Raw genomic sequence first — 11328 nt, 5'->3', positions numbered from 1 at the left:
GGGGTGGGTGGTGGATGGATGGATATGGGGTGGGTGGGTTGGATGGATGGATATGGGGTGTGGTGGGTGATGGATGATATGGGGTGATGGATGGATGGATGGATGGATATGGGGTGGATTGGATGGATGGATGGATGGATATGGGGTGGATGGATGGTGGTTGGATGGATATGGGGGTGATGATGGATGGATGGATGGATATGGGGTGGATTGGATGGATGGATGGATGGATATGGGGTGGATTGGATGGATGGATGGATGGATATGGGGTGGATTGGATGGATGGATGGATGGATATGGGGTGGATTGGATGGATGGATGGATGGATATGGGGGGATTGATGGATGGTGGATGGATATGGGGTGGATTGGATGGATGGATGGATGGATATGGGGTGGATTGGATGGATGGATGGATGGATATGGGGTGGATTGGATGGATGGATATGGGGTGGATTGGATGGATGGATGGATATGGGGTGGATTGGATGGATGGATGGATGGATATGGGGTGGATTGGATGGATGGATGGATGGATATGGGGTGGATTGGATGGATGGATGGATATGGGGTGGATTGGATGGATGGATGGATGGATATGGGGTGGATTGGATGGATGGATGGATGGATATGGGGTGGAATGGATGGATGGATATGGGGTGGATTGGATGAATGGATGGATATGGGGTGGATGGATGGATGGATGGATATGGGGTGGATTGATGGATGGATGGATATGGGGTGGATTGGATGGATGGATATGGGGTGGATTGGATGGATGGATATGGGTGGATTGGATGGATGGATATGGGGTGGATTGGATGGATGGATATGGGGTGGATTGGATGGATGGATATGGGGTGGATTGGATGGATGGATATGGGGTGGATTGGATGGATATGGATTGGATGGATGGATGGATGGATATGGGGGTGGATTGGATGATGGATATAGCTATATTGGACTGCTATGTACTGACCCCTGTGATTCCTGTAGAGAAACCGTGATCCGTCTCCAGCAGGAGAATAAGTGCTTTGCGTGCAGGAGGCTTCTTACAGCAACGTCTATCCGAGCTGCAGAACCTCTTAGAAGAATCCAACCGTGGCCGCAATAGAATGGAGAGCGAAATCGGGTAAAGAGAAGGGACACAGTGTAGGGGATGATGTTGTGATCTTTCCAGGTATGGCTCCCATAGATTGTGACTCTCTCTGGTTTCAGGCTGAATCAGCAGCAGATCCAGGTGCTGAAGTCTCATATTGATGATCTTCAGAGACAGCTGCGGGAGCAGGGCAGCCGGCAGAAGATGTAAGTGTCCCCCTTTATATGTGTGACCCCTATGCTGTACTGTCGGCTAAGAAGTCACTTTTTCTCTTTTTATTTAGTCATCACAGCTAAAGAGGAAGCTGGATGAACACCTGTAAGTATATGTCACAGATAGAAAAGCTGTCCAGTAGAGCTTACACTAGTGTTTTCCAACCTGCAACTCTCCAGCTGTTGCCAAACTACAACTCCCAGCATGGCATCATTGGGGTTGTATTTTTCCAAAGGTTGGAGTGCTACAAGCAGAGATGAGCGAAGTTACAGAAATTTGATTCGTCAAGAACTTCTCGGCTCGGCGGTTGCTGACTTTATCCTGCATAAATGAGTTCAGCTTTCAGGTGCTCCTGGAGACTCTTTCCTAGGACTGTATCCACCTTTTCCAGCCACCGGAGCACCTGAAAGCTGAACTAATTTATGCAGGATAAAGTCAGCAACAGCCGATCCGCAAGGTTTGTGACAAATCGAATCACTGTAACTTGGCTCATCTCTAGCCACAAGCTTTGCATCCTCTCCTGCAGAGCCGACTCTCTAATATGCATTGGTCAAGTGTGACATCTGCTTTTTTCCTTTTTATCAGAGAGTTGCTGCATGATGCTCACTCAGAATTGCAGAAGAAAAGAGAATATATTGAGACCCTGCAACCCAAAGCTGACCTGAACAGTAAGGAATTATATCTGTAATCATTAAAGGGTATTCCATGAAAAAAAACTTTTCAAATTTTTTTTTTCCCCCCCCCATATCAACTGGCTCCTGAAAGTTTAAACAGATTTGTACATTACTTCTATTAAAAAAATCTTAAAGGGGTATTCCATGATTTCTTTTTTTTTATTTGACTATGCTACAGGGGCTGTAAAGTTAGTGTAGTCCATAATATAGTGTCTGTACCTGTGTGTGACGGTTTTCTCACAATTCTTCTGTGATTTTCACCCCAATATTTATTTTTACCAGCATACAAAATGACTGCTGTCTTGGGATTTCCCAGGTTGCAATGTGGCCGAGTCCGAGTCACTAGTCAGCTGATGACAGGGAGCCTGTCTGCTTCAATGGGTGGAGCGATCGCTTGGTGGGAAAGAGATCAATCCGCAACTAATACAACAGCTGTAGGCACCCTGATTGAAAACCACAGGTCTTTTGAATGGATGCAGATGTGTGGGAGGGAGGAAAATGGAATTATGGGATTTTTTTGGCAAAAAGAAGAAAACTCAAACAGGAAATACCAGCTCACAAAAAGCTAGCCGCAGTGTTATGGTAATCTCACAACATAGCCATTTAGCCCCAAGACAAGCGCAGATCCTTCCTAAGCATGTCCATTACTGTCTGCCAGGTAAATACTAAAAATCCCCTTATGGGGGATAACCTCTTTAATCCTTCCAGTACTTATCAGCTGCTAAAGTTTAGTTGTTCTCTTCTGACAACAGTGCTCTCTGCTAACACTTCTGTCCGTGTCAGGAACTGTCCAGAATAGCAGCAAATCCCCATAGCAAACCTCTCCTACTCTGGACAGTTCCTGACATGGACAGAGGTGTCAGCAGAGAGCACTGTGTTCAGACAGAAAAGAAAAACTCAACTTCTGCAGCTGATAGGTACTGGAAGGATTATTATTTTTCAAATGGAATACCCCTTTAAGCCATTATTCATCTCCTGTGTGTACCACGCCACTGCTATACGGCCCACAACTGATCTGCTGCTTGTGTAAGAACTTGTTAAAAAAATGGAGCAACCTGACCCCCACGCCACACACAAAAAAAAAAATAAAAAAATACAAAATTCAGACCAACCTGACCAATTTACTAATAAATTCACTCAAAATCATGTGACTATATGGCTAAAAATTCTTTCCCACAAAAAGGTGGTCAGAAGGGTCCCCCACCTTCAAAGGGGTGTTTCACAGCTCATGTTATACTACTGTATAAAGGAAGCTCCCCCTAGTGGTGGTTGCAGGTTTACAGAATTTTATTATTTAACTTAAAGGGATCTGCCGTCACTTGTGGACATCTGCAACCATCCTCAACACGATTTTAGACCCCACAATGATGTCCCCTACTATACTTCTATGTCCTTCCTGGATCTTTGTAAAGAAATGAAGTTATAAAACTACCACACTATATGTAAGTCCGGAACAAGTAGTCATTGGGGCGTTTTGCGCTAGGAACTTGTTGACGCTCCCATAGCTGTAAGTACGAATATATTGACGATAATCACAACTACTTTGGTGCGATTGTCAAGCCCTGGCACGGCAGACATCTCGGCTCCTCTTCTCCATGTCTCATGCAGGTCCGGAAAAGTGTTATATAATTTGTTTCTCTATTTTACAAAGATCCAGGAAGGACAATATTTTGGGGTCTAAAATCGTTCGTAATGGTTATAGAGGGTCAAAAGTAAGGACAGGTTCCCTAAGTGAAATGATAAAATTCTATAAATCTGCAGCCACCACTAGGGGGAGCTTACTTTATAAACACTTACACTGTAGTATAATAGAAGCTGTGTAACCCCCGCTGGGGACTACTCTGTGGGATTCTGTGAGCTCTGATTGCTGTATATACCCCTGGATATATATATATATATATATATATTTATATTTATATATTCCTTTCTCTGCTTGCTCAGTGTCCAGAAAAGTTGATGAGCTGCAGCAGATCCTACAGCAGAAGGAGGAGGACATGCGAGCCATGGAGGACAGATACAAGCGATATGTGGACAAAGCCCGAATGGTGAGCGGAAAAATTCATTATGTATATTATGTATAGAGCAATGACCTGTTATGTCACCAGCTTCTAAGACCATAGTTATAACTATTGTGAGTACAGTAAAGCTAGAGACAGACCACCTAGCTTTAACCCCTTAATGACCACTGACGTATATTTACGTCCGTGGTTGGCTCCCGCGATATAACGCGGGGTCACGCGGTGACCGCATGTCATATCGGGTCGGTACCGGCATTTAACTGAAGCCGGGGCTAATAGCACACGGCAGCAATCGCGGTGCCGTGCGCTATTAACCCTTTAGACGCAGCGTTCAAAGCGATTAAAACGAAAGTAAAAGCTTCCCGGCTGCTCAGTGGGGCTGATCGGGACCACCGCGGTGAAAATGCGGTGTGCCGATCAGCTAGGACGCGAGCGGAGGATCACTCCCCTTCCTCCGGCGCATCCGATCGGCGATTGATTGCTTCAAGCCTGAGATTTAGGCTTGAGCAATCAACCACCGATAACACTGATCAATGCAAAGGTATTGCTTTGCTGTGAACAGTGCTGGCAATCAGTGTATGCAATGTTATAGCCCCCTATGGGGGCTATAACATTGCAAAAAAAAAAAATAATAATTAATAAACGTGATTTAACCCTTTGCCTAATAAAAGTCCAAATCACCCCCCCTTTTCCCATTTAAAAAAACAAAACAAAACATGTAAATAAAAAGAAATATAAACAAACTATAAAAAAAAAAGAAAAAAAAAAAAATCATTAATTAAACCGCAGGGTGAATGGCGTACGCGCAAAAAAATTCCAAAGTCCAAAATAGCGTATTTTTGGTCACTTTTTATATCATGAAAAAATGTATAAAAAGCGATCAAAAAGTCCGATCAATACAAAAAAGGTACCGATAAATGTACTGCGTAGAAGCGGAAGCCCCCAAAAGTTACAAAATTGTGTTTTTGTTTTTTTTTCTTCAATTTCGTCGCCCAATGATTTTTTTATTTATTTATTTATTTATTTTTTTTTTTTTCGATTAGTCATAGATTTTTGGGTAAAATGACTTATGTCACTACAAAGTAGAATTGGTGGTGCAAAAAATAGGGTTATGATTTTTAAAAAGGTAAGGAGGAAAAAACAAAAACCTGTGGAAAAACCTGTGGTCCTTAAGGGGTTAAAGAGGTACTCCAGTGGAAAAACATTATTATTAATAATATTATTTCTCTATTGGCTCCATTGGGTGACACAGACCGTGGGTGTATGCTGCTGTCTCTAGGAGGTGTGACACTATGGTAATAATAAAAAAAAAAAGTCTGCTCCTCCCAGCAGGATAAACCCGCCTCCAGGCCCTGAGCTAATCAGTTTAAAGGAGTAGTCCAGTGGTGATTCAGTGGTGAGCAACTTATCCCCTATCCTAAGGATAGGGGATAAGTTGCAGATCGCGGGGGTCCGACCGCTGGGGCCCCCTGCGATCTCCTGTACGGAGCCCCGACAGCCCGCTGGAAGGGGGCGTGTCGACCTCCGCACGAGGCGGCGGCCGACACGCCCCCTCAATACAACTCTATGGCAGAGCCGAAGCGCTGCCTTCGGCAATCTCCGGCTCTGCCATAGAGATGTATTGAGGGGGCGTGTCGGCCGCCGCCTCGTGCGGGGGTCGACACCCGCTATCTCGGCGGAGAGCCGGGGCCCCGTACAGAGAGATCGCAGGGGGCCCCAGCGGTCGGACCCCCCGCGATCTCAAACTTATCCCCTATCCTTAGGATAGGGGATAAGTTTTTCACCACTGGACTACCCCTTTAAGTATAGGGACGTGTTAGTTTTTTTTATTCCCTTTTCTTTTCTGTTTTCAGGTGGGGACTCAGGGACTCCGGTTCCCTGTTTCCCCATTGCGAGTAAGGGGGCACAGACATTGCGTATATGCGCTGTTCCCCCCCCCCTCTCGCCAACGGTCAGTGCCTGGGTTGGTACCTCACGGGTCCGGGTCCCCCTATTTCCCTGCTCGCCTCGCTCGCGCATAGCAGCCAGGGGAGATGCAGGTAACTAAAGCTGACTGAAGACTTCACTGAAGACTCCATTAGGTAAGTTCTTCTGACTGAGGTAAGTACTTCCCCCCCCCCCCCCCCCCCCTTTTTTTTCCATAGGTACGGACTTGCAACCTCTGGAGACCCCCTGTTTTTGGCCCACCTTTCAGGTTATGAGGCTGGCTTATACAGGGGCTGCACTTTTATTCTGGGGGAGCAGTGGCACCCGAGGGGGCATGTAATATATGGGGCACTTCACGTTATGTGTGTGTGTTTGGTGCCACTACATCCACAGCGCCTTATATGCAGCTTTCAGCCGCGGCACTGTTATGGGCTGGGCGGTCTCAGCACCTGCTTGCTTTCACTTTGCCGGCAGCGCCTTATACGCGGCTGTTAGCCATGACGCTGCTACGAGTCGGGCACTTCAGCGCCGGCTTACTTTCACTTTCTCCGGCAGTCTCTGCCGGCGTTTAGGCCGCCCGCTCGATTCCCCCGAGCGCATATGCGTCTGACATGTGCGCTCGGGACAAGGAGCGGGCGCCATGACAGTTCTTCCCGACCTGTCTGTAGCTCCGCCCACAGAGCTGGGAGCTCTCAGAGGTGCGAAGCAGCCTCCAATCAGTGCCGTGGGCGCGATTTTCAGTGAGAAGGAGTCAGTTAGTTAGTGCCTCTGCTTCAGGGACGCCCCTCTCTTCCTATTGGCTGGCCTGTTCCTTCACTCTAGCTGCACGGAGCAAGTTATCCTCACTGCAGCTGACAGGGGAAACAGACTAGGGTGAGAAATTTCCTGTCTTTTTCCACATTATGTCCGTACCCAGGGCTGTTCCTCCCTCCTAACAGAAACCTGGGAATTCAGTGACTTACTATCTCTGTAAGCACTGTAATACCAAGATGTCTGGCTCTGCTGAGCCCACTTGCCCTGCCTGCTCCACTGCTCCCCCAGATCCCCTGGTACCCCCTGATGCCCCTTCGGTCCCGGTGGATCCAGCCGCTCCCCAAGCCGGCGCAGGACCTCTGGAAGGGCTCGATCCTCGTCTCCACATACTTCATGCTCTCACAAGCGTGAGTCTTCAGATAGACGTGAGCGTTCCCCTCGTGGGTCCCGCCCCCCCCCCCGGTCATCAAATGTCGCTCCGCCAGAGGACGTTCTTGGAGTCTCCACTCTGCCAGGGTCGCCCCCCCCTCCAGTACTGCCTCTACTCATTCACGTTCCCCTGATGAACTGGTGGACGAGGCTTCCGAGCCGGCATCTGGCTCCGAGGACCGCTCGGACTCTATTGCAATGGTAAACTCATTGGTGACAGCCATAAGAGACCCCTTTTCACTTAGAGGACCCAGGATCTTCAGATGTCACTCCTGGAGTATCCTTTCATCGTGCTAAGCCAGCACCTCAAAGGTTCAGCTCTCACGCTGACTTTGACGACATTCTGGAATCTGCATGGAAACATCCAGACAAGAGGTTCCCGGGAATCAAGACAATTCAAGAACGTTATCCATTTGACAAGGACTTTGTCACTAAGGTGGTTTCCCCTCCCTCTGTGGATCCACCAATCTCCTGGATCTCTAGGGCGGCTTCACTGCCTCTGGCAGATGCCGCTGCCTTCAAGGATCCCACGGACAAGAAGGTAGAATCTTTAGCGAAGTTTGCTTCTGAAGCAGCTGGCTCTTCTCTTCTTCCCATCTTCGCCTCGACATGGGTGTCCAAGTCCCTGTCGGAGTGGTGCCAAAAGCTCCATCAGGATATCTTAGCGGGATCCCCCCCGGAGGATCTATCTGCTCTGGCTCTCCAATGCTCTAAAGCTGGGGAATTTCTGTGCGCAGCTTCCATGCAGTCAGCCCGTTGTTCTGCCTTTGCTGTGGGTCACCTAGCGTCTCTCCACCGCTCTACGTGGATAAAAGCTTGGAATGCGGATGCCGCTTCCAAATGGTCTCTCACTGAGCTTCCTTTTACGGGTGGCCGTCTTTTTGGCAAACGCCTTGATGAGATTATCTCTGAGGCAACGGGAGGTAAGAGTTCCTTGTTACCTCAAAATAAGGCTTGCCCTACTTCCCAAAGGAAGTCCTTTTTCCTTTCGGACCTCTGGCTCCAGCAAAGGGTCCGGGCAGGCGCCCTCGCGGGACAAGAAGGCTCCCTCGTTCCGGGCATGCCCGCCTTGGAAGTCTGACTCCAACCGGTCTGGCCGTTTTTCGCCCAAATCGGGCAACCGCAAACCCACTTCTGCATGAAGTGAAGCCACCACCCGCGGTTTCTTCTCGGGTGGGAGGTCGTCTCTTGCTTTTTCGAGACATCTGGACCTCACACATTCAGGACTCTTGGGTCAGGGACGTGGTGTCTAACGGTTACCGAATCGAATTTGCCTCCCTCCGGAGCGATCACTTTTTTTCGATCCCGGGACCCCCGGTCTCCTCCTCCTGGCGAAGCAATTTCGAGCGGCTCTCCAGTCTCTGCTTCTCCAGGGGTTATCGTTCCCGCTTCTCCAGGGGAACGGTTTCAGGTATTCTTTTCAAATCTTTTTGTGGTCCCCAAGAAGGACGGTTCTGTGCGACCAATCCTAGACTTCAAGCGTCTCAACCGTCACCTTCTCATCCGCCACTTCCAAATGGAATCTCTCCGTTCGGTGGTGGCGTCCCTGGAACAAGGGGAGTTCCTTTCATCGGTGGACATCAAGGATGCCTACCTCCATGTGCCAATATTTCCGGGCCATCATCGGTACCTCCGCTTTGCGGTTCCGGAGGGGCACTTTTAATTCGTAGCCCTCCACTTCGGTCTAGCCACGGCTCCTCGGGTCTTTACAAAGATCCTTGCGCCAGTGATGGGCCTATTACGGTCGAGGGGAATCTCGGTGATTCCCTATCTGGACGACCTTCTCATCAAGGCTCCAACCAGAGCCCAGACTCTGGAGAATCTGGACGTCACTCTCCACACCCTGATTCGCTTCAGGTGGATGGTCAATCGGGACAAGTCAGTCCTCCATCCTACCCAGTCTCTAACCTTCCTGGGACTTCTAATCGACACGGCCTCTGCCCGAATCTGCCTTCCGCCGGACAAACGTCTGGCGCTCCGGTCAGGGGTCCGCTCCCTTCGGACCCAGGTATTAGTCTCCATTCGCACTTGTATGGAAGTCCTTGGTCGGATGGTGGCAACTATCGAGGCCTTACCCTTTGCCCAGTTTCATTACCGCCCCCTTCAACTGGCGATTCTCTCTCGATGGAACAGGTCTCCTCTGTCTCTCGATCGTCAGATTGTTCTCCCTTGCAGAGTCCGTAAGTCTCTGCTCTGGTGGCTCCGTTCCCCCCTTCTTCTCCAAGGGCGGTTGTTTCTTCCCCTTCACTGGCAGGTTGTTACAACGGATGCCAGCCTGTCGGGGTGGGGCGGCGTGTTCAGGGATTGGACGGTTCAGGGACTCTGGTCTCCCTGGGAGATCCTTCTTCCGATAAACATATTGGAATTACGGCCAATTCTTCTTTGTCTTCTTCATTGGGAGTCCCATCTTCAGTTCCGTCCTGTCCGCGTTCAGTCGGACAATGCCACGGCCGTGGCATACATAAATCGTCAGGGTGGCACTCGCAGCTCGGCAGCCATGGCCAAGGTGACCAAGATTCTCTCCTGGGCGGAGAGCAAGGTTCCGGCTATTTCGGCCATTCACATTCCGGGAGTGCTCAACTGGGAAGTGGACTTCCTCAGTCGGTCCTCACCTGACCCCAGCGAGTGGTCTCTACATCCGGAGGTCTTCGCGCAGCTCTGCGACCTCTGGGGCATTCCGGACGTGGACCTCTTTGCGTCCTGGCACAATCAGAAGATCCTTCCTTTTGTGTCCAAGTCCCGGGACCCTCAGGCCCTGGCCGTGGACGCCCTAGTGATTCCTTGGGCGGGGTTTGCCCTACCCTATCTGTTCCCTCCTCTTCCGCTCCTTCCCAGGGTGCTGAGGAAGCTCAAGGCAGAGGATGTTCCCGCCATTCTGGTAGCTCCAGATTGGCCCCAAAGGTCGTGGTATGCCGACGGAGTCAGGCTCCTGGACGACGCTCCACTGCGCCTTCCACTCCGCCCGGACCTACTCTCTCAGGGTCCTCTTTGCCACCCCAATTTACAGTCACTGCATTTGACGGCGTGGCGGTTGAGACCGCGGTTTTGAGGGCCCGCGGGTTCTCTTCTCAAGTCATTCACACCATGCTCAAGGCTCGTAAGCCCTCCTCAGCAAGAATTTACCACCGTACTTTGCAGTCTTATTTTCGTTGGTGTGAAGCTCAGGACTTCTCCCGGGTAACCTTCTCGGTTCCCCGTCTTCTCTCCTTTTTGCAGTCTGGGTTGGAACTGGGGTTGTCTCTCAGTTCACTTAAAGGTCAGGTTTCGGCCCTTGCTGTTCTTTTCCAGCGGCTTCTGGAACCTTCCTTCAAAGAGTGGCGCACGCTGTTCCTCCGTATCAGTCACCCTCTCCCCCTTGGTACTTGAATTTGGTTCTGTGTGCCCTCCAGGGTGCACCCTTTGAGCCCCTTAGAGAGGTGTCTCTCCACCTCCTTTCTTGGAAAGTGGCGTTTCTTGTTGCTATCACCTCCATCCGGAGGGTGTCTGAACTGGCAGCTCTTTCCTGCCGTTCTCCGTTTCTGGTGATCCACCAGGATAAGGTTGTTTTCCGGCCAGATCCTTCCTTTTTGCCTAAGGTGGTCTCGGCCTTTCATCTCAATGAGGACATTGTCCTCCCGTCTTTTTGTCCTGCTCCTTCTCATCCTATGGAGCACTTACTACACAAGCTGGACGTAGTTCGGGCTGTTCCGGCTTATCTCTCAATCACTTCTTCGTTTCGTCAGTGTGATTCCTTTTTCATCCTTACGGAAGGTCGTCGCAAGGGACAACCTGCTTCCAAGGCCACCATTTCTTGGTGGATTCGGTCCGCCATTTCAGAAGCCTATCGCTGTAAGGGGAAGATTCCTCCTTTCAGGGTTGTGGCTCATTCTACCCATTCTGTTGGGGCATCCTGGGCTCTCCAGAATAGAGCCTCGGCCTCACAGATTTGCAAGGCGGCTACCTGGTCGTCTTTGCACACTTTCTCGAGGTTTTACCGAGTTCATACTTTCGCATCGGCTGATGCTAGTCTGGGGTGTAAGGTGTTGCAGGCGGCAGTGAATCAGCCGTCTGCCTGATTACTTATCTGCCCACCCAAGGGACGGCTTTGGTACGTCCCACGGTCTGTGTCCCCCAATGGAGCCGATAGAGAAAAGGAGATTTTTTAACACTTACCGTAAAATCTCTTTCTCGAAGGATCCATTGGGTGACACAGCTCCCGCCCTTTTGGGATTTTCCTT

General features: G+C 49.9%; 1 protein-coding gene across 1 annotated transcript in view; it reads left to right on the top strand.

Moving 5' to 3' along the window:
• Window positions 1-11328, top strand: part of HOOK2 (hook microtubule tethering protein 2) — a 52053-nt gene that overhangs the window by 34708 nt on the left and 6017 nt on the right. Inside the window, 7 exon segments of the mRNA XM_056570344.1 lie at window positions 996-1027; window positions 1030-1053; window positions 1056-1131; window positions 1218-1308; window positions 1382-1416; window positions 1897-1979; window positions 3927-4030. Of these exon segments, the coding sequence (XP_056426319.1) occupies window positions 996-1027; window positions 1030-1053; window positions 1056-1131; window positions 1218-1308; window positions 1382-1416; window positions 1897-1979; window positions 3927-4030 (445 nt within the window).

This window comes from Hyla sarda, chromosome 4 (assembly GCF_029499605.1).
Source record: "Hyla sarda isolate aHylSar1 chromosome 4, aHylSar1.hap1, whole genome shotgun sequence".
NCBI lineage: Eukaryota > Metazoa > Chordata > Amphibia > Anura > Hylidae > Hyla > Hyla sarda.
The sequence above is the reverse complement of the archived record's forward strand: the minus strand, read 5'-3'. Positions and strand labels throughout refer to the sequence as shown.